This window comes from Jatropha curcas, chromosome 3 (genome assembly GCF_041381405.1).
Source record: "Jatropha curcas cultivar XTBG-Jc1 chromosome 3, XTBG_Jcur_1.0, whole genome shotgun sequence".
Classification (NCBI taxonomy): domain Eukaryota; kingdom Viridiplantae; phylum Streptophyta; class Magnoliopsida; order Malpighiales; family Euphorbiaceae; genus Jatropha; species Jatropha curcas.
In genome coordinates, this window is record NC_143153.1 from 23,288,448 (window position 1) to 23,314,685 (window position 26,238).

Here is a 26,238-nt window from a genome sequence, read left to right on the forward strand (position 1 = left end):
CGTGGACCGCCCTCACAAACTGATGCGGGGAAGATGTAGGGCTGCCAATTTTCAATAAGCTAGAATAGGGTTGATTGTAGGTGGAACAGTAATCAGTAATTAGGTTTATAACCTTTAAATTAAAATTATGAGGAAAATAAAATGATTTACAATGCTATTAGTGCTGTTTATTTGTAGTGATAAATCCTAATTAAAGAAAGAATTAAAACTCTACTTCTATTCAATGATAAAATAGTAAATCCTAATCAAATATGGAAATGGAAAACTAATGCAAATCTGAAATAAAACAGTAAATTAAATAAAATCCTAGTTGTGCTAGGAATCCAATTAGGACTAGGATTGCTCCTGCATCATTCTCCCTGGGAGCCGATCCCCATACCTGGCTGACCGATCTAATCCTCACTTGAGCAGCCCTCTTATTGTTTTTCCATTTTCTTTTTTCTTTTCCATACCAACAGGAGGCAACCCGGTCGTCTCCGTCAAATCTAGATCCGTCGGCCCACACAACAGGAGGCCACCCTGCGGGCTACCATAAAATCCAGATTATCAGGTGCACCCAATAAGAAGCCACCCTGTGATTTATCCTTATTATCCATATCATATAATCAGATGCACACGGGGTGCCGATCTCCCATACGGCCAAAGGTCTCATGGACCGCCCTCACAAACTGATGCGGGGAAGATGTAGGGCTGCCAATTTTCAACAAGTAAGCTAGAATAGGGTTGATTGTAGGTGGAACAGTAATCAGTAATTAGGTTTATAACCTTTAAATTAAAATTATGAGGAAAATAAAATGATTTACAATGCTACTAGCGCTGTTTATTTATAGTGATAAATCCTAACTAGACTAGGAATCCTAATTAAAGAAAGAATTAAAACTCTACTTCTATTCAATGATAAAATAGTAAATCCTAATCAAATAAGGAAATGGAAAACTAATGCAAATCTGAAATAAAACAGTAAATTAAATAAAATCCTAGTTGTGCTAGGAATCCAATTAGGACTAGGATTGCTCCTGCATCATTCTCCCTGGGTTGGAAAAAGACTCGACTCCGACGAGTAAGCCTTAATATATTCTGCATATATGGCTGGATCAACTTGCTTTAGCTCTTCTTTAGAACTCCATGTACTTTCACCTGCTAATTTTCCAAACCACTTAACTAAAAATCGTCTATATTGGTTGCCACGCCTAGAACGAGCTTCCTTGACATCCAACACTTCCTCAATAACATCAGCCTTTGCAATTGGCAATCCTCGTACTTGTGCTTCAATGGAGGATGGCACCCCATCAAATCCATGAAAAGGATACAAGTCTGAAACATTAAAAATTGGTCTGATTTGTAAATCAGATGGAAGATCAATTACATAGGCATTGGAACTAATCTTCTTCAACACCTTACAAGGTCCAAACCTTCTAGATTTCAACTTATGATAAGTTCCTTTAGGGAAACGTTCTTGTCTTAAGTGGACGAAAACCTGATCGCCTTTTTCAAATTCTTGTACACGCCGATGCTGGTTGGCTATATAGGCATATGATGCATTGCTGTCTTTTAAGGCGGCTTTCACCTCTGTATGAATTTTCTTGATGTGATCAGCAAACAATTCCCCTTCAGCACTTACTGTAGCCTCTTGGGGCAAAGGCACCAAATCGAGTACATTCTAAGGTTTAAGTCCATAAGTAGCCTCAAAAGGAGTCTTCTTAATACTTCGATTGACTGAGTTGTTATATGCGAATTCAGCTTGGGGAATAACTAGATCCCATGTCTTTGTATTGCTCCCAATGAGACATCTTAATAGATATCCCAAACTACGATTGACAACTTCCGTCTGACCGTCTGTTTGCGAATGGCAAGTACTGGAATATTTCAATTCAGTTCCAAATTTTCTCCATAAAGTCCTCCATAAGTGCCCCCATAAACTTTACATCTCTATCGGAAACAATAGAAGTTGGAACATAATGTAGTCTCACAATCTCTTGAAAAAATAACTCAGCAATATGAACTGCATTAGAAGTCTTGAAACATGGGATAAAATGAGCCATTTTAGAGAAACGATCCACTACAACAAATATATAATCAAATCCCTTTGCTGTCTTTGGAAGTCCCAAAACAAAATCCATACTCAAGTGAACCCAAGGTGCATCTGACTCGAGTAAAGGAGTATATAATCCTGTATTTTGCGTGCTTCCCTTTCTGAGTAAACAGGCCGGACATCGTTCACCAATTTTCTCACATCTTTTTCCATCTTTGGCCAATAATAACAGTCAGAACAATCGCAAAAGTCTTGTCTCTACCAAAGTGTCCTCCCAAACCATTTCCATGAAGTTCTCTAGTGATTTATTCCCTTAAAGATCCTTCAGGAATGCATAGCTTATTCCCTTTGAATAAATAACCATCTTGCAATCGGTATGACAGACTTTCAACTTCTGAAGAATGCAGTAACTCAACCTTTATCTTGCCAAAACATGAATCTGAATCATATTGGTTTTTCAGTTCTTCAAAACCAGTAATTTGAGTGCTCAAAATTGACAAAATTAGGGATCTTCTACTCAATGCATCAGCCACAATATTAGATTGACCAGATTTATACTTTAGTGAGAAATTAAATTCATCAAGGAAAGAACTCCACTTAGCATGTCGATTGTTGAGTTTATTCTGAGATTTTAGATACCTCAAGGCCTGATGATCAGAAAAAACCACAAACTCACGATAAGCTAAGTAATATTGCCAATGTCGAATAACTCTTACCAAGGCATAGAACTCTAGATCATAGGTTGAGTAACGCTTCTTAGCTCCAGACAACTTTTCACTAAAAAACTCAAGAGGTCTGCCCTCTTGGCTAAGAACAGCTCCAATCACTTCATGTGAAGCATCATATTCAACAATAAATAATTTCTCAAAATCTAGAAGTGCAAGAACAGGTGCTCTAGTCATCAAAAACTTGATTCTTTCAAATGCCTTTTTTGCAGAATTTGTTCACTTAAACTTTTCTTCTTTCATAGATTCAATTATAGGACACGTAATTGAATTAAAATTTTGGATAAATCTCCTATAAAAAGAGGCCAAACCATGAAAGCTTCTAACTTCTTTGATGGATTGTGGTGTTAGCTATTCGGTAATTGCACAAACATTTTTTGGATCTGGTTTTAATCCTTCAACGGACACAATGTATCCCAGAAATACCACTTCTGGTTGCAGGAAACTACATTTTTTTAGGTTTATATACAGCTGCTCTTGACGAAGTACTTCTAACACTTGTTGCAAGTGATTTAAATGATCTTCCTTGGTGCGGCTATAAATCAAAATGTCATCGAAATATACCACAACGAAAAAATTCAAGAAAGGTTTGAGTACATCTGGCATGACTCTCATGAATGTGCTTGGTACATTAGAAAGGCCAAATGGCATTACTAACCATTCAAATAACCCATTCGGTGTCTTAAAAGTTGTTTTCCATTCATCACCATGCCTCATTCTAATTTGGTGATATCCACTTTTCAAGTCAATTTTGGAGAACACTTTAGAACTCACTAGTTGATCAAGCATATCCTCCAATCTTGGTATTGGAAAGCGATATTTGATTGTAATCTTGTTTATAGCACGACTATCTACACACATTCTCCAAGAACCGTCTTTCTTTGGTGTTAATAAGGCTGGGCAGGCACATGGACTTTTACTTTCACACACTAAACCTTTTTCCAATAATTCCTTAACCTGTCTTTCTATTTCAGCCCGCTGTAAAGGAGGCATTCGATATGCAGGCAGATTTGGTAAAGCTGCTCCTGGTACCAAATCAATAGAATGTTGGATGCTTCTTAATGGTGTCAAGCTTTTCGATACATCTTCACTAATCAGCTCCTTGAATTCCTGCAATAATCGTTGAATTTCAAAGGAATATTCAACTGATTTTTCAACTTGGTCAGCTCCTATTAGTTTGCTCACTAAGGCATACGTGACTCCCACCTCACTATGCGCAGCTGCAAATTCTTTAACACTTACAAGCCCATTTAATTTACGAGTTGCAACTCCTTTATTTGCTATTTGCCTTGTTTCATCCTTGAAATGATGCAAAGTGTACTTCTTGTTGTCCTTGTAGAATGAATAAGTATTAGGCCTTGTCTTGTGGTCCATATCATGATCATACAACCAAGGTCATCCCACTAGAATATGCCCAACATCCATTGGTACTACATCACATAGTGCTTCATCTGCCAAGTCATCTCCCATTGTGAATTGCACTAAGCATTGAGATGTTATTAGTATCTCGTGTCCTTTCTTCAACCAACCTACTTTGTATGGATGAGGATGTTTTGTTGTAGGAAGCTTTAATTTTTCTACAGCCTCCTTTGATATTATATTTTCCATACTTCCTCCATCAATGACTAAATTACACACTTTGCCTTCACAATTAACACGTGTACGGAAAATGCTACGCCTCCTCCACTCTTCTTTTCGTTCTTTATTCATGGCTGTCATGACTGTTCGAACAGCTAAAGACTCACCTTGAGCTGGGTGAACATCAATTTCTTCTACTTCCTCATCATGTTCATCGAAAATAGGGTCTTGGTCTTCATCATACTCAGCTAAATTCACCCTCCTTTGTGGACAGATGAATGAAGTATGTCCCTTTTCTCCACAAGTAAAACAACGAACTTGAGAATTGTTGCCTCTCCTTGTAGACGAACCAGAATTGTTTTGTCCACCATAAGGTACTATACCTTTCCCTTTACCGTTCCCATCAACACGAGCTATCTCTTCATTGTATTTATTAATAGAGGCAACGTCTTTCCCGCTTCGTTGAGTTGTTTGAATCCCTCTTGCAGGTCCAAAATTGTTTTGCAAATTGCTTCTGTTTATGGGCGTTCTAGCACCGTAACGAGAAACTCGCTTCTCAGCTGCTAAGGCATATTGGCGAGCATCTTCAAGATTGTGTAACCGGACTATGCCCATTTCATCTCTAAAGGACTGATTTAAACCAGCAAGGTAGGGAGAGGTAATTTGTTCATTACTTTCAGATATTCCAACTCGAATGGACAAATTATTAAATCCTGCAGTGTACTCTTCAACAGACATGCTATTTTGTTTCAAGCAGTGGAACCTTTCATATAGTTCCATTGTGTAATCAGTGCTAAAAATTGCTTCCTTAGCTTAGTTTTCATATGCTCCCACGTGTTGATTTTAAGCTTTCCTTGTCGTGCACGCTGGTCCTCAACTCTCTTCCACCATTGAAGTGCAGTACTCTTTAATTTAAGCTTTACAAAAAGCACTTTTCGAGTTTCAACCATTGGTTTCCATTCAAAATAATTTTCTAAACTAGTTTTCCAATCTAAATAGTCTTCGGCATGCGAGTTTCCATGAAAATCAGCAACTTCAATTTTAACTCCTCCACTATTTAATTCAAGAGCATGAAGTAAACGCTCTTCCAATCTGCCTCGTGCTTCTGGGTTTGCAAGTCCAACTTCATGAAAGGGGTTTACGTCCTCGACTTCCTCTTCACTCTCAAGAGCTTCTTGAAAATCAAGGTTTTGGTGGTTGCGTTCCGGAGTCTCCATTCGGGCTTCCATGAGTTCCTGACGCTGCAAGGCTTGTACAGCCCGGGTCAAATCCTCAATCATTCACCGTATCTCAGCTATTTCATCTTGTTGGGGCTGATTGCCTCTGCCTCTTCCAACCATGGTTTAATTCAGACAAAAAAAAAAAAAAAGAATCGTAGGATCTATTTTTGTGCTCTGATACCAGTTAACGCAGGGGAAAGATGTAGGGCTGTCACAACAAGTAAGCTAGAATAGGGTTGATTGTAAGTGGAACAGTACTTAGTAATTAGGTTTATAACCTTTGAATTAAAATTATGAGGAAAATAAGATGATTTACAATGCTACTAGTGCTGTCTATTTATAGTGATAAATCCTAACTAGACTAAGAATCCTAATTAAAGAAAGAATAAAACTCTACTCCTATTCAATGATAAAATAGTAAATCCTAATCAAATAAGGAAACGGAAAACTAATGCAAATCTGAAATAAAATAGTAAATTAAATAAAATCCTAGTTGTGCTAGGAATCTAATTAGGACTAAGATTGCTCCTGCATCATAAACCCATGGTGACCCACTTCATCCCAACTCCACACAAACATGGCAAAACATTTTCACATCACAACTAATCAAGCATTGAAATCAATTAAATATCATGATCCCATAGCACACTTAGATATCCATATTCAAATTCAAATAAATAAATAAGTAAATAAATAAATGATATTAACAATAAATAACAATGATAAAATAAATAATAATGCTGAACAATAATAATGAAAATAAATAATTAATTGAATAATTAAATGAAAGATAATGATAATAAATAAATAATTAGAGCACTTTATTTATTATGTATCAAGTTATAGAATTAATCTAAATAAACTTATTAATTATGTGTAGCCTAGATTCTACCGAAATTTCGGCAGCATTTCCCCTAAAAATTGGACTATCCACCTGCTCAGATATCAAAATTTTCATTTAATATTAACTCAATCCACACGGCCTATCTGTTGCGCAATCAATCAAATCAAATACCCATCCGCCTTCAATAATATATCACCAATCAACCATAATTTACAAATTAAAAATAACCTTCACTTGTTCCAAACATATTACCAATCATTCTTGTTCAAGGTATAAACATCATATTTTATCGTTATTAAAACTCTATATTAGTCACTAAACTAATGCATACTTTAAGTAACCCAACTCGCAACTTAAACATATAATTAAGCCCCATCAATTTTTCTCCGTCTTTGACATAAAAATACAACTTCTAGATATAGCTAAAGAGTTTTATATTTGAATCGTTAATTTAGCAAGAATATTGTTATCAAGCGGTAACCAGCATAAGAGTATTAAATATATCAATAAATACATATATCTGTTTCCATGCCAATTATATAAAATGGTACGAATTATCCGAAATAGCTGCTACCCACCAACAATAATATAGTTTCCTAAACTTAAGCTTATACCGCATCAAGAACCTGGTTCACGACTTCACATACTCATCCGGCCAAAACACTACAATTCAAGAAATCAACTAAATAAATTGTTGCTCGCTCAAGGGCTTCAAAGTTTTCTATTTAATACCCATGATATATCCATTGGTTTTGCACATTTCTTAATAAAATTCAGTTTATAACTCATTCAAAATGGAAACAATTCAATAATTCCTTCATAGGATAACAAGGGCTTGAACATATAGCTAGCTAGCTATCTTCAACCTAAAGAATGCTTAATTCTTCACAAGGATTTATAACAAATGTAATAATGTAACCATTGATATAGGAATAACTTCATATACCAATTTAAAAGCAAAAGTTCGAAATTCCTAATCACATTCACCTGAACAGTAGCTAGATATATATAAATTTCTGCAATAGCCTACGTATTAGCAATAATAATTGTAGTCATAATCACGCTACACTCATTCTTAAACTATAATCAAAGAATTCATGAAAATATACTGAAACGGGTCAAAAATCAATTTACCTGGCTATAGAATGTGTCGAAAATTGAATATATCCGGTTAAAATGACCGAAAATAGCTCGAATGCTCAAGACCGATACTGTCAGTGCGAACTTGGATGGAACTGACGAGGACCAGCTGCGATACACGCTGGAAATCGAAATTTTGCGGTTAGAACGACCGGCAGCGGCTTCTTTGTTCAAAAGCCAATCCCATCGATGCTAGCTTGATTGATAATGAATAGGATAGTGCCGGAGAAATGCTAGAGGTGAGGAGAGGGCCTATTATGAGCTGGTGTCTCCAGAAATGTCAAAAGAACAGAGAGAGCGAGAGAGAGTTGTCCCGATCGAAAGAAAACCCAAAATCGCAGCTTCACCTGCGATCGTTGCACTATAGTCGGAAGCAGAAAGGGGGTGGCGGAGGAACGACAATGGCAAGGAGGAACTTCAGTCGGCACGGTTCTGTAAACAACAGAGATAAAGAAGAAGCAAAGACACTCAAAATTAACAATCTTTTTGTGGTGTGTTACGTATGGTAACAAACACTATTTTTCTTATATAATGAAAAATAACAAATCTCCTGCTACAATTCAGTAACACGTTACTTCCACTAAGTCACTTCTTAAAAACTAGTTCAACACCTTAACTAACTAGTCCTTATTTTATGGAGAAATAAAACAAATAAAAAACTTAAATGCTTACAGCTACAATTTCCAGTTGAAGTTTATGACAGCAAACTAAAAAAAACAAGTTTAACAACTAACATTCACTCCCCTAAACTTGTTTTACTTTGCTGAAGCAACTTTCTTTACACCAATCTTCTCCCTTAACTCCAGGAAACGTTGCCTAGCAAGAGGTTTTGTCAAAATGTCTGCCAACTATTCATCTATTTTCACATACTCTAACTCAATAGCTTCAGTTTGCACACATTGACGAATAAAATGAAACCTGGTATCGATGTGCTTACTTTGATCGTGGTAAACAGGATTCTTCGCCAACGCAATAGCTGACTTATTGTCAACATTAAGCTTAGCTTTCACTTGTACTTGACTGATGTCACTCAAAATTCTTCCCAACCATACACCTTGACATGCTCCAGCAGTCGCAGCTATATACTCAGCCTCACATGATGACAAAGCCACAACCTTCTGCTTCTGCGACACCCAAGTTATAGGATTTTCTCCCAGATAGTACAACACACCGGTTGTACTCTTTCTATCATCGATATCTCCTGCCATGTCACTGTCACTAAAGCCTACAAGCTCCATATTTGACTGCTTCTTTTCATAAACACAGCCAAAATTAAGAGTACCTTTCACATACCTCAAAATCTGCTTCACAGCTATGAGATGTGAAGTCGTTGGTGTCTCCATATATCTACTCATCACACCAACTGAGTAGGCTATGTCAGGCCGTGTATTCACCAGATAACTTAAGCTCTCGATAACACTTCTGTATAGTGTTTCATCAACAGCAGGTTCTCCATTCCCAAATTTACTCATCTTCGTTCTTGGTTCCATGGGAATTGAGCAAGGATTGCACTCCCCCATTCCTAGCTTCTCTAGGATTTTTCGAGCATACCCAGCCTGACATAAGGTGATTGACTCATCATTTTGCCTCACCTCTATACCCAAATAATAACTCAACAACCCAAGATCACTCATTTCAAATTTCTGCTGCATCTCCCTTTTGAATTGAGCAATAAACTGTTTGTTTGAGCCGGCTATAATTAAATCGTCCACATAAGTTCCAACTATCATAGCTTCAGTACCCTTGATTTTCTTGTAGAGAGCATATTCCTGTGGACATCTAATAAAACCAATCGATTGCAAACACTGATCAAGTTTAAAATTTCAGGCCCTCGGTGCCTGTTTTAATCCATACAAGGCTTTATGAAGTTTTAGTACCTTGTTTGGATTTTCTTTGTCGACGAACCCTTCTGGCTGAGCTACGTACACCTCCTCTTCTAGTTCTCCATTCAGAAAGGCTGTCTTCACATCCATATGATGTACTTCCCAGTTTTTGATTGCTGCAAAAGCCAAAATTAATCTCACAGTTTCTAATTTGGCCACAGGTGCAAAGACTTCGCTGTAATCTATACCATACTGCTGTGCGTAACCCTTCGCCACGAGTCTCGCCTTATGCTTCACTATTTTTCCTTCTGGATTCTTCTTCAGTTTAAAAATCCATCTAATGCCGATTGCTCTATGATTCTTCGGCAAATCAACAAGTTCCCACATTCTGTTCTTCTCTATGGACAAAATTTCAGACTTCATGGCATCCCTCCAATTTTCATTCTTAGAGGCTTCCTCATATGAGGTCGGTTCCTCTACAGAAAGAAAACAAAGGCCAGCTTCCTCCTCTGCTTCGTTCAGTTGTTTGTAAATCTCTTCTAAAGATCTGAATTTTTTAGGAGTTGAAGTGCTTGATGATGACGCCTTTGAGGTACTGTCTAGCGTTGATGAGGTTGAGGACGAATTCTCTATTTGTCTTTCACCTCGATCAACTTCAGTTTGTTCATAATTCTCCTCTGTTCTGCTCTGTTTTTCTGAAAGTTGAACAGTAAATGTTCCTCCTTGCTCATCTTCATCTTTTGCATTCTCTTCCCAACACCATTGCTTCTCTTCTTCGAAAGACACATCCTTGCTCACAATAAGTCTGTTCTTCTTTGGATCTAACAGTCTGTAAGCCTTGGTCCCATCTTCGTATCCCAATAGAACAGTCTTCACGCTCCTATCAGCAAGTTTGGGAAGATGTGAAGATATATTCTTGGCATGAGCAAGACACCCGAAGATTCTAAAATGATGAACCTTCGGTATCTTCTTAAACCAAGCTTGATATGGGGTACCTCCTTCAACTCCTTTTGTTGGTGACTTGTTCAGTATATACATGGCAGTTCTAACAGCTTCTCCCCAGTACTTTGCAGGCATTTCTTTGCTTTTGAACATACATCTGGCCATCTCAACAACTGTTCGATTATGTCTTTCTACTACGCCATTTTGCTGCGGTGAAAATGGTGCAGTAAAAAATCTCTTCATACCTTCATTCTCGCAATAATCTTTGAAAGCGACAGACATGAACTCTCCACCACGATCAGTTCTGAAACTTTTAACCTTCTTGCCTTTCTCAACTTCCACACTGACTTTGAACCTTTTGAATATCACCAGTGCTTCACTCTTGTTCTTCAACATAAACACCCACATAAATCGTGAAAAATCATCCACCAATAACATAAAATATCTATTACCTCCACAAGTGACTGGTGAGATAGGACCACATAAATCTCCATGGACGAGATCCAATGGCTCCTTTGCACGATATGTTGCTGATTGTGGAAAAGGAGTTCTGTGCTGTTTTCCAATCAAACACCCATCGCAGAATTGATTGACCTGGGTTATCTTGGGCAAGCCTTCAACCATTCTTTTGTCAGTTAATTTTTTTAAGGAATGAAAATTCAAATGTCCATACCTTGCGTGCCAACGCCATCCATCATTACTGATATTTGCCATCAAACACACCTGTTTCGCAAGCTTCAGTTTTGCCACATACAATCTGTTAGATTGTCTATTCACCATAATGATCAAGTTTCTGGCCCTGTCATATATCTTCATAATGCCATCTTCTATGACAGTTTTATTTCCACTCTCATCAAGTTGTCCCAAACTCATTATGTTGCTTTTGAGTTTAGGTATGTAATAGACTTGTGACAATATCAAATGCTCATCAGTTTTGCATTTGAAAAGCACTATCCCTCGTCCACAGATGTCTATCACAGAATTGTCTCCAAATCTTACCTTTCCAACAACTGACGTGTCAAGCTCACGAAACACTTTTCTTTCTCCTGACATGTGGTTGCTCGCTCCAGTATCCAGGTACCAGGAATTTTCGGCTCCAACATTTGCTGGTGGCGGCACTATGGTTTCATTCAGCATAATAACGTCTGGCTCCTTGTCACGTGTATTCATTATTTCACACGTTTCTATCATCAGCAATGAAGACTCCTCATCCTTCTGCATCTCTGTCAGATTGAGTTTTTCATCTTTCGAAGAACACTCCGATGCAAAGTGTCCCATTTGCTGACAATTGTAGCATTTAATTTTACTTTTGTCAAACTTCTTTTTCTGGGTTTGTGACCCCCCTTCATCTCCACGATGTGAGTCACTTTGCCCACGATCTCTACCTCTTCCACGACCGCGTCCCCTGCCTCCTCTAGAACTGCCTTGATCCTTTCCTTCTTTCTTAGAGGATTTTGCATTCTCTCGTGCCTTCCATTCTGCACAAGTGAGGAATACCGTTTCTTCTTTTTCTCCAAATCCTTGCAACCTTTCTTCATGAGCCTTGAGTGATCCAATGATCTCATCGACTGACTTTGTTTTGAGATCACTGAACTCCTCAATAGTTGAAGTGATTTGAAGAAATTTTGCAGAGGTGGATCGTAAGAGTTTCTTTACTACCTAGATGTCATCCACAGTATTGCCGAGGCCTCTCAACTTGTTGACAATTATGGTGAGTTTCCCAGAGTACTCATCAATACTCTCTGAGTCTCCCATTTTCAATGCTTCAAACTCTCGCCAGAGTGTCTGCGTCCTCACTTCTTTCACCTTGTCTGCACCTAGATTCATGTTTTTCAACATGATCCAAGCTTCCTTGGCTGTTTTCCTGGCACCTAATTGCAGCAGTGTGTCCTCTCCAATGCTTTGATAAATGGCTGCCAATGCCATCTTATCTTTGCGATTATCAACAGTTTCTGGTGACTCAATTGCCTCCCAAACACCTTGTGCCATCATGAATACCTCCATCTTAATTGCCCAAGCTGCATAATTACATCTTGTCAGCATTGGGTATTTGAGTGTAACGGATCCCTCCTTCTCTTGAATTCGTACACCAACTTCATTTGAGGTATCATCTCCAGTCGCACCTGTGTTTTGGCTTGTTTCACTCATTTCCTCTCTCTGTTTTTATTCTCTTTCTCTTCTTAACCACTCAATTTCTAAATGAGACATTGTTGAAATCAGGCCTTGATCTTGAGGCTCTGATACCAAATGTAAACAACAGAGATAAAGAAGAAGCAAAGACACTCAAAATTAACAATCTTTTTGTGGTGTGTTACGTATAGTAACAAACACCGTTTTTCTTATATAATGAAAAATAACAAATCTCCTGCTACAATTCAGTAACACGTTACTTCCACTAAGTCACTTCCTAAAAACTAGTTCAACACCTTAACTAACTAGTCCTTATTTTATGGAGAAATAAAACAAATAAAAAACTTAAATGCTTACAGCTACAATTTCCAGTTGAAGTTTATGACAGCAAACTAAAAAAAACAAGTTTAACAACTAACAGATTCGATCTCCGGTGGCCGGAAGTCGCTGGAGTTAAATCATTGAAAGAAATCGCAGCCTCTTCTCTCTCGCTTGCGCTACGACGAACCGATGACAGAGAAAGCGGTGGCCGGAGGGGTCGGTAGCAAGGTGAGGATTGTCAAGTCGATGGACCTTGAGCTCTGGTGAACGAAAACCTACTGCGTGCGCTAGATAGGAAGAAGAAGAAGAGAGAGGAATAGATCATTTTGGTTCGATTCGAATCGGTTTGGTCTGATTCAACGATTTGGTTCGATTTACTTGGTTTTTGAGTTTTTCACTTGGTTTTCAAAAAATTTCAAGCTGTTTTACGGGTCCAATTAATTTATTTTAATTGATTTAATATTCAATGCCCAAAATAATTCTTGAAGAGTTTAGAAAATTCTCAATTAGGGGTTACGATACTATACTTTGGGCTTGGCCCAACTCGCGAATTAGGATTATATAGTACCTGCATCCCGTACAGTCGAAAATTCTGATTTTTGATTTAATAAAAAGTCGAAAGTTTTGAAAATAAAAATTCGGGGTATTTCATCTATGAACCATCAACTTTCATCACATCTTGATGATTAAAGGGGAAAAAACTTATTCGTCAAGAAATAAATTTTTTTTTTATTGATTTAATTACTTTGAAATTTTAATTAGAATTTAGATTCAAATAGGAAACTAATACAATCAAATGAGAATGAGCATATGATTATCACATTCTACCTAATATATAGAATAAAGAAGACAAGTATTACATACTCAAACATATATTGAGACAAGTAAAGAATATAAACTAGCAAATAGTTATCAAATATAATAAGCGACAGATCTAAAAATACATGCTAAAAGACAAAATTTGATGAAGTAGGATTAAATATAAATTTGACTTTAATTTTTTTTATTTCCCCTATAAAATAGGCCTCCTCCAATTTTGGAATCTAGTGCCAACTTTAATGGATAATTTGATGATAAAGTCTATATCTAATTCTGATAATTTGATTAAAATGAGCATATATAACATATCAATTATCAGACCAATTGCAAAGTTTCAAAGCAGATCAATTGCTTGAATAATGCAAACAGTATTAAATACTTGTATAAGATAAAGGAATTGTATACAAAAGGAAAAAGAGAAGTTTTAATACTTATCAAAAAAATTTGTATTCGTTGACTATTTATTTTCCAAAAAAGAAATTAGTTGAAATCTGGTAGGGGCAATTTTGGGTTTTGAAGAAGTAATCATATTTTGGGTCTGGTTTCATGGTGGGTGACCCGATCCAATTTTCGTCATTGAAGAACAGAAATCAAATTAGACTAAACGAGAGCAAAAACTATTTCCTTCCAAAAACTGTTTACACAGAGGAAGATAAACTGCTTCTCTTTCGCTTTGTGCATAGGCAGATAATCGATGATGTCTACTAGCAGCGTGAGATGCCTTACTGTTTTTCGGCTTCGTCGGCCAATGGAAATTTTTGGTTCCGTTTCTTTTAGTAGTTCTAAAAGCAGTACTCATTTGAGAGGTAAAAGCAATTCTGATTCATTCCACAACTTTGATGATTGTTTAGCTTCCTTTAATTTGATGCTTCATAGTAATCCTCCTTCCCCTATTAAGGAACTCAATAAAATATTATCTGCACTTGTTCGAATGAAACATTATGCTGCTGTCATTTCTCTCTCTAAACAGATGGAAATGTTTGAAATTTCACATAATATTTATTCTTTAAGTATTTTGATTAATTGCTTCTGCCATCTAGACCATGTCGATTTTGGGTACTCCCTTATCGGTAAAATCTTCAAACTCGGTTTTAAGCCTGATATTGTAACGTTTAATACCTTAATCCATGGGCTTTGTAGGGAGGATAAATTTGGTGAAGCTGTGGATTTGTTTGATGATATTGTTGAAAAAGGGTATCAACCCAATGTTTATACCTATACTGTGATTGTGAATGGTCTGTGTAAAATTGGGAAAACCAATGTGGCCTTTGCTGTTCTGAAAAGAATGGTCGAGGAAGGTTGTGAGCCTGACGTGGTGTCATACAGTGCTATCATTGACAGCCTCTGCAAGGACACATTGGTTGCTGAGGCATTAGACCTCTTCTTCAAAATAAAGAGCGAAGGTATCTTACCTGATGTTGTGGCCTACAGCACCTTAATCCGTGGTTTGTGTATGTCAAGCAGATGGAAGCAAGCTTTTATGTTGCTTAACCAAATGTTGAGAGGAAACGTCACACCAAATATAATTACCTTCAATACTTTGGTTGATGGACTTTGTAGGGAAGGAAAGGTTTCAAAGGCTCATGGTGTAGTTAAATTGATGATGCAGGGAGGAACAGAGCCTAATGTTATCACCTACGGTTCATTGATGGATGGATATTGTCTACACAACCAAGTGGATCAAGCTAGAGAAATATTTGACCTGATGATAAGCAAGGGTTGTGCACCTGATGTTTTTACCTACAACATCTTGATTCATTGTTACTGTAAGAGAAAAAAGATAGATGAGGCAATGCGGCTTCTTGATGAAATGCCTTGCAAAGGCTTGATGCCTGACGATGTTACTTATAGTTCTCTTATCCGTGGCTTGTGTAAAGCAAAGAGCCTTTGGGCTGCACATAAGTTTTTCAAGGACTTGTGTGCTAGTGGCTATTCTCCCAACGTGGTGGTGTACTCAGTTTTGATAGATGGCTTTTGTAAGCATATGTGTCTTGATATGGCATTGGATCTATTTCATGGAATGCAAAAGAACTTGTTGAAGCCTCACCTTATTATTTATAGTACCCTAATTGATGGTATGTTCAAGGCTGGAAAGGTTAAAGATGCAAAGGAGCTGTTTTCTAGAGTTTCCATAGAAGGATTGCAGCCTAATGTTTTCACATACACTATAATGGTCAAAGGACTTTGTAAAGAAGGATTATTAGATGAAGCATTAAAGGTTTTCAGGAAAATGGAAGGGAATGGTTGCTCACCAGATAATTGCTCTTATAATGTGATTATCCAAGGATATCTCCGACACAATGATTTGTCCATGGCAACAGAACTAATTGATGAAATGGTTGGCAAGGGGTTTTCTGCAGATGCGACTACCGTGGAGTTGGTAGTAAATAATGATCTGCTTGTGAAAATGCTACTGAGCTGCTCTAAAAGTTCTCAAGGTGTGAAGATGAAGTGAGATTTTAAGAAAGAAGAATTGTTATACAGTCAGTGGAGATGTTGTTCTGTTTTGGGTTATATGACTTAAATTTGTCTCTATTTTCTGCAATTCAATATTTATATTTGTATCAGACTTCTATGCAGCTGGCCTTGGCAATAAGTTGTAATACTAATTGTTTTTGTACGCTATCAAGAGAAAAAAAGTAGCAGTGTTTTTTGTTTCCTTATTCTACTTAGCAGAGCTGTATAAACAAGATAACGTATTTCATAGCAAAAGCTTGTAATAAATTGGCAAATTTTTTGTTGCAGGCTTTTACAATGAAATTTAGACTCTGAAATACAGGAGATTGTGATCTAAATCTTCCGGAAGCTTACGTTGAGAAGGAAATTTTGGAAGCAAATTAGCAATATTTTTTGCCATCTCTAAATAGGAGGTATGTTTGTTGACAATTCTCCCACCACAAGCTAATGGCAAGTCCTTAAATGCCTTTTTCTTGAAAGTCCAGTTGCCATTTTTCCAATTGAAATGATATAATGGAAGAAATCGTTGGCCGTAAATGGCTATAAATTCAACTGCTGCAAGAATGAACTCAAATTCCTCTTCAGACATGTAATATGGGAAACTAATCCTTGTCCATCCTGGCTTTACTCCAACATACCCCTGTAAAAATTCATCAATTTTGTTGGTAAATTTCTCTATATTTACTTTTTGTTGCAGTATTTTTCACATTCTCTATATTTACCAAATTACCTTTTGTATTGCTGATCTAATTGCAAGAGAGGTAGTCTGATTGATGTTGAGCAAAAAATGACCATAAGGACCAGCACAGGCACACCCACCTCTAGACTGAATTCCAAACAAGTCATTAAGCAAAGCAGCAACAAATGCTCCATGTAAAGGCTTATCTCTTTTGTTTCCTGTCTCTGCCCACATGTTAAGATCTTCTTCTCCCTTTGCCTCTAAAAATTCACTACTAGTAGTTGTAGAATATATGAGGAAGGAGAATATAGCTTGTCTCTTTTTGCTCTTGCTATTATTTTTTCCTAAAACCAATATATTTTTGTTGGATTTCAGCCTCTCCAATGCTTTTTCTATGTAGTTGTTTTCTTGTTTTTCAATCACTTTGTAACTTATGTATTCTTTAACCCAAAATGCCAATGCTGCCCTAATTGTTTGTATTATTTGTGGTGTTCCTCCATTTTCTCTCTCTTCTATGTCCTCCCAATATAGTGTGTCCTGCAAAAAAAAAAAAAAATATATATATATATATATATATATATATATATATATATATATATATATATATATATATGTTTTATTTCTATTTATTTTCCACTAAGTTTGAAGTTTCCAATAGAAAAAATATTTGAAAATTCAAATGAGGGACAATAAATTTCTGGCAAGTCAAAATAGATGGGCTGACCTTTTCATTGAAGCCATTGACATAAGAAACTGTTCCTCCTCCACAAGTTGACGGAGGAGAAGATCTTAGCTGATAAAGAGCTTTACTCATCAGAAGAATTCCAGGCGATCCGGGCCCACCAAGAAACTTATGTGGGCTCAGAAAAATAGCATCATACCCGTCCATCTCACCAGACCTCATGTCAATATCTGTGTATGGCCCACTGTATACATTTTCCAAACAAAACTTTATAATTTAATTTTTTAAAAATTGATTTTATATTTATTAACTAATTATTCTTTTTTTTTACATTGAAATTAATTAATTATTATTATAGGAAGAAGAATGTACCTTGCCGCAAAATCAAAACACACGAATCCTCCGTATTTATGAATAAGCTGAGCGATTCCTCGAGTATCAGAACAAATCCCAGTTACATTACTACAAGCTGAAAACGACCCCAAAATCGGCCGATTCGCATTCCTATAAACGCTAAGTCGTTCCTCTAAAGCTTCCATGTCTATTAACCCAGCATCATCAGTACCAATCTCTATCACTTCAGCTAAGCTCTGCCGCCATGAAAGAAGGTTCGAGTGGTGCTCATAAGGTCCAACAAAGACAACCCACCTCTCTTCATTGGTAAGGCATTTTATTAGCCTATCTCTCATAATCGATGGAACCGCAATGCACACTGTCTCTTGCAATCGTTTAATCGCTGCAGTGGTGCCCGAGCCGCAGAAGATTATCGCGTCGTCTAATCCGCCGCCTAAGCATTTCTTTATGTATTGAGTGGCTTCGTGTAACATTTTTGTTGTTCGTTGTCCCACGTAACTGTCACACGTGTGAGTGTTCCCTATATGGGGTAATAATAATAATGCGCATTTCTATGGTTAGAAAATGATTAGCTTTACTGATAACTAATAAATATAGCATACTTAAAAGATAAAATAAAACATTAAATAACACTAATAGTATGTTTTGACAATTAAAAAATGAAAATAATATGAATAAATGGTTTTATTTCATTTCAAATATTAATAATAATAATAAAGGGCTTTCTTAATATATGAATAATTAATAATAATTATTAATTCAAGGGTTTTCTGTATCTAATGTCATGTTCAAGGAGAGGAGGACAACTGTTCTTGACTCCTCTTTTTTTTTTTTCTTTTTTTTTTTCTGAAAAAAAAAATAGTAGCAAAGTTGTATTATTATTCAAACCTAAGACCATGACTGGGAAACCCGGACACCCAAATTCAAAAGAATTTTAAAATTTTTACCTGCAAATATTGCAAGCCTCTCTTAATTTTAAAAATTTTCTTTTAGCTTCCTCTAACTTTAGTAAGTGTGCCTCCACCCCCTGACTATTTTGTTATCTTATAGATTGCATAGACACAAATACAAACGCTACACTGAATAAATATAATCTATTAATAATTCAAATAAGTAAACAAATTGTAAAATAAAAATAATTCAAATAAGTAAAATTTTTAAATGTCTCTAACGTGTCCAAGAATAATAAAATAAAATAAATAATAAGACACATTTTTTAAGTTTTCGATACTTATTAAAGAGTGTTTATGTCTGACAAGGAGTTGAATATTTTAATGTTATGTAACTCTCCTAATTTATTTATATAATTTTTTTTAATACAAAAATGCAGGTAGCCGCCTAATTAAAGGGATTCCACGCAATGGGTTGATGGAAACAGGCAAGCAGCAGCCTATATAGATTATTCTAAATTATCATTCAACTGTCTAACACCATTAATCTTCAAACACAGACATAGAAAATATATAAATGTGAAGAGGTTTCAGATTCAAATTTAATGATTGCTATTTAAGAGAGGGTTCCTTAATCCTCAACGGTATTAAGCATTTGGCCTTCAATACAACAATTAATAAATTAATAAATGAAAACTATTGAAAAAGAAAATGTGCATACCATAAAAAGGAAGAACATTGTCAATGATGAAATTCTCGATATAGTGAAGAGACTTGCCGGAGGCAGTATGATCAGCATAAGTAAGCGTTCGTTTTCCAAACGGAGAATCAAATTCCACACCATTACCCACAATTTGAGATCGCAACCAAGCAAGTCGTTTCTCCGGCGAAACGTCCTTCGGAATGCCCATCTCCAGTGTCCGAAACGATTCGGAGCGATTGCAAAGATCATTGTACGACGTCGAATGACTTGTAGTTTTCGACGAGGTAGTCGATCTCGAAGTGTATGTATCAGTAGTTTCTAAACTGGAAGAGCTAAGTTTTTGAACGTTAGGAGTATTTCTGGGGATTGGTTGCTCTAGCTCCATTTTTCTGTATAGAGTAAGATAAAGGAAAGGAGATGGCGATAGGTGAGTTGCAGAAGGATAGATATGGGGTATTTAAAGAGGCTGGTTGGAAGAAAGCGGTGAAAATAGCTGTCACCTGTAGAATAATTTAAAAGAGAAATTAGGAATTCAATTGACTTGTCAAAATTGTATAGTTCTAGTTGTAAAAATTCGGCAACGTTGGATGCTTGTTTTCGACCAACTGATTATAAGACACTGTGTTCTCTGTGTTCTTTTGCTTGTTTAAGTTTGACTTCTTATCTTTTAAAAGATTTCTTTTGAAAAAAAAAAAAAAAAAACTATAATCTACTGTTTATACCGGAGATTCTTGCCTCCGCAATAATGAGATTTCTAATAGAATTCTGAATGAAATTTAAATATTTTAAAATAATTTTACTTATGACCAATTAGAAAATTATATTTTATTTTTTAGTTTTAAGTTTATTTTTTAATAAATATATATGATAATAAGACATTTGAAAATATTTTTGTTTTGTTTTTTAAATATTTAATTATATTTTTATTATAATTTAAAATATTTTATTTAGGAGAGAAATAAAAAAAAAAGAAAAAAAAAGGATATTTTTATAATATTTTTTTCTTTATATTTATATAATTTGATTGGATATATATTTTTAAAAATAAATTTTCAAATAGAATATACATAATTAAGCCTTTTAAAATTTTAAAATTTTAACTTTTTAAAATTAATTTGTAAATAAAATAAACACGTGTGTGTGGGATGACAAATAATTGAAAATTTTAATTTTAAAAATACATATAATTTTTTTGTTATATCTATATAACTATATATATTCAAACGTACTTATTGGGTGATATTGCACGATGACACATATATAATTATAATGAATTTTAGATAAATGACGGTATAAATTGAACTGAAATATATGTATATACACACTTACTATTTTATTAATTAATCATTATATTTACATTAATCTTATACGAAATTATGTTTTAACGTTATAAAAATATAAGATAAAAATTATAAATAATATTTAATATTAAAAAATAAAAACGAGTATAAATAATAAGTAAAAGTGAGCAATAAAATGAAATTGAACGAGTTCGAATAATGAGTACAATCAACGTGCAATGCATGTTATAAAAAACAGTTTATATAAAAGTATGAATGAGGGAAAATTAGGTCCTTAAAACGCCTAAGTTTATGGATTAATAGAAAAGTCATTAAAGAGTTAAATTTTATTGGTTGAAAAATAAAAGTAGTTTATGATTTGGTTATATTAATTTTCTATTTAAATCTAAATTTTTTTAGACAGTATAATCTAATTCAAAATAAGAAATTGTTCGGTTCAGTCTCATTATAATTAGGAAGGTGCTAGTTAACTGATGATATACTTTTTTTTTAAGGTAAAACTGCAGACTTCATTAACATAATTCATCTAACAAGGAATCAACAATGAGACAAGACCTTACTCCTTCAGATCAGATACAGAATTGACATGAGTTGTAAAAGGATGAGCAACCCTATTCACTGATCGTTTAGCTGATGATATTTTATTTAAATATTGTATAATGAAATCAATATATATATATATATATATATATATATAACAAATATTTTTTCCCCCAGAAAGTTGATGAGTGATATATTCACTTAGTATTTTAATTGGACATGTGACATATAATAATCAATTAGGCTTCCACTTGACATGGTTTAATTTGATTATTTAATATATTAATGTATTAGTTTGTTTGGATTTATTTTGAATTAGTGTTTTTGATTTGGTTTAATTTGATTATTTAATGTATTAATGTATTGATTTGGTTTGGATTTATTTTGAATTAATGTTTTTGGTTTGGTTATTTAATGTATTAATGGCTTTAAGTGATTATTATTAATTATTAACTTTAAAAAAAATATAAAGTTTAATAACAATGAATTGTTCAATTAATGTATTTTAATATATTACTTTATAACAAATATTTACTCTCAAATTTAGATAGAAATAGATCATTTAGTTAGTTCTACATTACAAACGTTTCCTCTAATAACAATTTTCTATTTTTAATGTTTCCTATTTAAACTTTAACCAAATAGCTCTATCGAAAAACACAAGAAATAGAAAGTTGAGCTAACTCATGGGCCACAGAAGTTGCCTGCTGTCGAACACGACAACACTGAAACACTGGAAAACTGCTAACCAAGCTAAGAACATCCATCATGCGAGTTCCAAATATATTTTTGAAGCAAAGAATTTTCTTTTTTTCATTGCCCTCATATATGTACATTCTAAATTGGCTTAGATTATGAAATGATATTATTTTGGTGACAGGAATTGATGAGAAGAATACGTTTGCCATGAATAAATTGATTAGCATAAAAGGTGTTTTTGAAGAAAATTTAAAATTGGCCTACTATTTCAAAGTATACTACATCCTATATATGCTTATCCATTTGTTTTTTAATACATTTTATGTATTTGTTATACCTCAATCCATTATTCGAAGAGGGAGATCAAACCAACTGTAAGACATCATTTAGAGTTGAAGCATCAGAATTTCACCCTCATGTCAAATAAATTACTGTGGATGAATACCTTAATATCTTTTTCTATGTTGACGTGATTTAATATTCTCCGGTTGCCAACTTTAAAATTTCTTTTCTGTTACTAGTATTTTTTAATGTGTATTGCACATTATTTATACTCGTTGTACTTACTCGTTCCATTTACTATTTTAAAAAGTGATCTTTCTCTCCTTTCAAATCTTCTATTTAAGTTTTTTTTTTTTTTTTGAATGATTATGATTTATTTAATTCGTTTTTTTAAGAGTTTAATATAAATAATATGTTTCAAAATTATGAAGGTGTGTTATTTTTATTAATTAAATGGATTACAAATTTTTCTTTTATTATCATAGGTAATTAAATCTTGAGTACATATATCACGAATCAAATATATACTCTAATGTATACAATAAATGCATTAAAATATAACATTTAATTATATAATGAATTTCTAAATAAAAATTAATAGATAAAAATTTAATTTCTTCTGAAAAAATAAATAAAAATTTAATTAAGATATTAAGTAAAATAATTATTATCTCTTAAAACAAAGAAGGAGAATGATAAAGCAAAGAATTCTTATTAATTGAACTCTATGACAAATTGTGATAGATCATATATATAATAGTCAAGAAAGGAAGAGAAAGAAATTCAGTTACAATAATTAATAAAAATTATATGCATATATATATTTCACCTAATCCTGATTGCCGCCGAAGAACGTAATTATATGTGTTCCAACGTTGCATTAGAAGAAATGTTTTTTTCTTGAGGTTCAAAAGTGTCTAAAAAATTAGCTCTAAATCCATTAAATAATTTAAAATTAAAAAATCTTTTTATTTTTTTATTATTGAAAATTAAATTATATTTTTTATATTTTTTATTATTTATCCTTTAATTTTTTTAAATAAAAAAATTAAAATCTTAAAAATATTTTTATCAACTTTAAATTTAGTAAGAGTATCTTGGTTAATCAAATGTTTCCCTTTTTTATCCCTACCTTTATATATATCAGTATTATTATAAATTAAAATTCCTAAGTTAAGAACAAATAGAAACTCTTTTAATTAATATAATAAGAATTCTTAGTGAATAATTATTAAAATCATAATCTAAATCCTTATAAAATAAATTGTTAATTTCAATTAACTTGTAATTTCTAGTTGAGAAGCTTTATAATAATTAAAATTCTTGATTGAAATAAAAATTCTAAAAAAAATTCCTAATTGAAATAAAAAAAACTATACAAATTAATAGCAATAAGTATGTCAAATAAATCCACTATTATTTCCTAGTTTGAGTCAAATACAATGAAACTACCGTATATTGATGTTATTGAGAAAAAAAATTGTTATAACCATAACACGCACCCAACTGATGTTGCGAGCTCAATAATTCGTACAATAAAAATTAAAAATTAATTCATACAATGAGATTATATTTACCGAAAGAAGAAGATATAATTGGGAGCTCAATAATTCCAAGGAACAAATTCTTGATAGTCAAAATAATAAAATTAATGTGAATGTTAATAAATAAATAAAGCATACTAATTAGTATATTAAAACTATAAATTTTTATATATTAATTAAACTACTCTAGTTGTATTAATTTTCTATTTAGAATTAGATTAAAATTTTTAATAGAATTTAGATTCAAATAGAAAATTAACAGAACTAATCAAAATTAAACTATATTTTATTTTTCTTTATAGTCTTTTTGTCAATCCATAAATTTAACAGGGGCATTTTAGAAAATCAATGTTTCATATTCGTACTTTTATATATAGTATAGATATAAATTATAGATTATAGAATAATATACCTTGTTGCATCAATAAAAGTAAAAATATTTAAAAATAAATAAATAAATAAAAGCATGCAGTAAATTATTAGATTCTAAATCTGTTGGCATCACGCATGATCACATAGTAAGCTTGATAAGCCTATATACCATTGTCAACAATTGTATCCATAGTTAGGGATTTGGATAATAATAATGTGTGAATAGTGAAATCAAAAAGTTGTTCAGGCTTTCACATTGGTGTTTTTAGGCATCACAGCCAACCCACAACTTCAAGGATGGAGAAACTCAAGATAGTATATTTATTATGTAAGAAACTATTTATATCTTTTTTTTTTTTTGAATAATAAGTATTTATATCTATTAATTTAAATATAGGGAGAGTTAAAATATATATATAAAAAAAAAAACACTCAGGGGTAAAAATTATGGTATCAATTTATACAATGAGATTATACTTATTGCAAGAATAATGTATGATTGCAAACTCAATAATTTCCAATTAGTAAGAGCTTGATGTAATAGTTCTTAATAGTTAAAACCAACAAATTCTTAATAGTCAAAAGCAATTAAAACTAAACCTATATATATTGGTATAATAGGACAAATTCCTAATTAGAATAGGATTAAACTCCTAAATTATATTGTATATCAAGGCATAGTCCAATGGAAAGTGCATATATGACCTGAGGTTCGAATCCCCTCTCCCGAAATACTCAAAAAAAAAATCCTAATTATATTAAAATTTTACTATATGGATAATATTAACCAACAATATTATATTAAATAGATAAACGTCCTATAAATAAAAATACATATTGATTTATAGTAAACATCCCATTTATTGTATTAAATCAAATAATTAAAACTTTTAAATAACAATCAAATCCGCTGAATTCATCCTATTCAATTACTGTTAATCCACGCATGCTTAGCACTACAACTCTAGTTTTTATCAATTGTCAAAAAAAAATATCCAACCTTTCTTTACCTGTCTTCCCTACTAATCCAATGAACGATTCAATATTTTAATAAATAAGAAAATAACAATTTTTCTATAAAAAAATAATTAAAACTAATTCCTTCTTAGAATTAAATTAAACTTTCTAATATTATTTAAATTCAAATAAAAAATTAATATAACCATTCAAAATTCAAATAGGAAATTAATATCATAATCAATCAAAATTAAATTACGTTTATTTTTCAACTAATAAAATTAAAGTCCTTAACGATATTTTTATCAATCCATAAACTTAGCAAGGGCGTTTTAGGAATCCAATGCCTCCCCATTCGTACTTTTATATATACTAGTCTTTTTTTATAACGTACCTTGCACATTGACTATGCTCGTTTTATATTTGTACTTTTTTAATTTTTTTATCTATATAATATTAAAGCATAAGTTTTTGTTTAGATTAAAATAAATACAATTGCTTAATTTGTATGTATTTTTTTGTACAAGCCATTTGTAATGTTATCTCTTATGTACTTAATTCTATTTTATTTATAATGAAGTGGTCTCAAAATAAAATTCATCCCAATCCCTAGACTTAATCTTTCAGTTCCTAATTTATAAATGTAGATTCTTAAAACATTAAGAAGTGCCAAAAAAAAAATCAAGTCATCACTCAATTTTCAATCTCCTGCCTTCAACCCCAAATCAATATCTATATACAACTATAATGAAAAATAATAATAAATTATTTTTTACTGCTTGGTAAAGGAAAGAAATGAGCAGATGATCTGAATTGATAGTGGTAATTACTTTAGCTATAGTGAAAGTATTACTTACCCAGTGCATTAGTGAAAGGAATATATGCACAGACACGCAAATTCTTAAAACCCCAAAAAGTGACCAAAAATAGAAATATAGTTCTTGTTGTAACATCCTACTGAATCGAATCGTTGCATAGAGTCGAGTCGAGTTGGGCCGAACAAGAACCCAGTTCGAGCCATTTAAATCCAGAGTGGGGTAGAATGGGATGTAACTTAAATAAGTAAAAGAAGTGGACTTATTTGAATGAAACAAAAAGATCAAAGTATAAGGAGTAGGACTTACTTGCACTAAAATATAAAGTTTAGGTATTAAAATGTAACATATGGAAAATATAGGTACTATTTGGTAATTTTTAACACACA

At 33.2% G+C, this 26,238-nt stretch overlaps 1 protein-coding gene and 1 non-coding gene across 2 annotated transcripts; one reads left to right on the forward strand and one right to left on the reverse strand.

Moving 5' to 3' along the window:
• Window positions 1–14,222: 14,222 nt before the first annotated feature.
• LOC149497742 (uncharacterized) lies at window positions 14,223–16,237 on the forward strand. Its single transcript, XM_089719710.1, has 2 exons — window positions 14,223–14,380; window positions 14,715–16,237. The coding sequence occupies exon 2, from the start codon at window positions 14,860–14,862 to the stop codon at window positions 16,027–16,029; it is 1,170 nt and encodes a 389-aa protein (XP_089575836.1). The 5' UTR covers window positions 14,223–14,380; window positions 14,715–14,859; the 3' UTR covers window positions 16,030–16,237.
• On the reverse strand, window positions 16,170–19,807 carry LOC105638534 (uncharacterized). Its single transcript, XR_016320208.1, has 5 exons — window positions 19,358–19,807; window positions 17,765–18,266; window positions 17,435–17,636; window positions 16,762–17,247; window positions 16,170–16,671 (listed from the first exon to the last, which is right to left on the reverse strand). It is a non-coding gene; the product is annotated as an uncharacterized LOC105638534 (transcript).
• Between the last annotated feature and the right edge of the window lie 6,431 nt (window positions 19,808–26,238).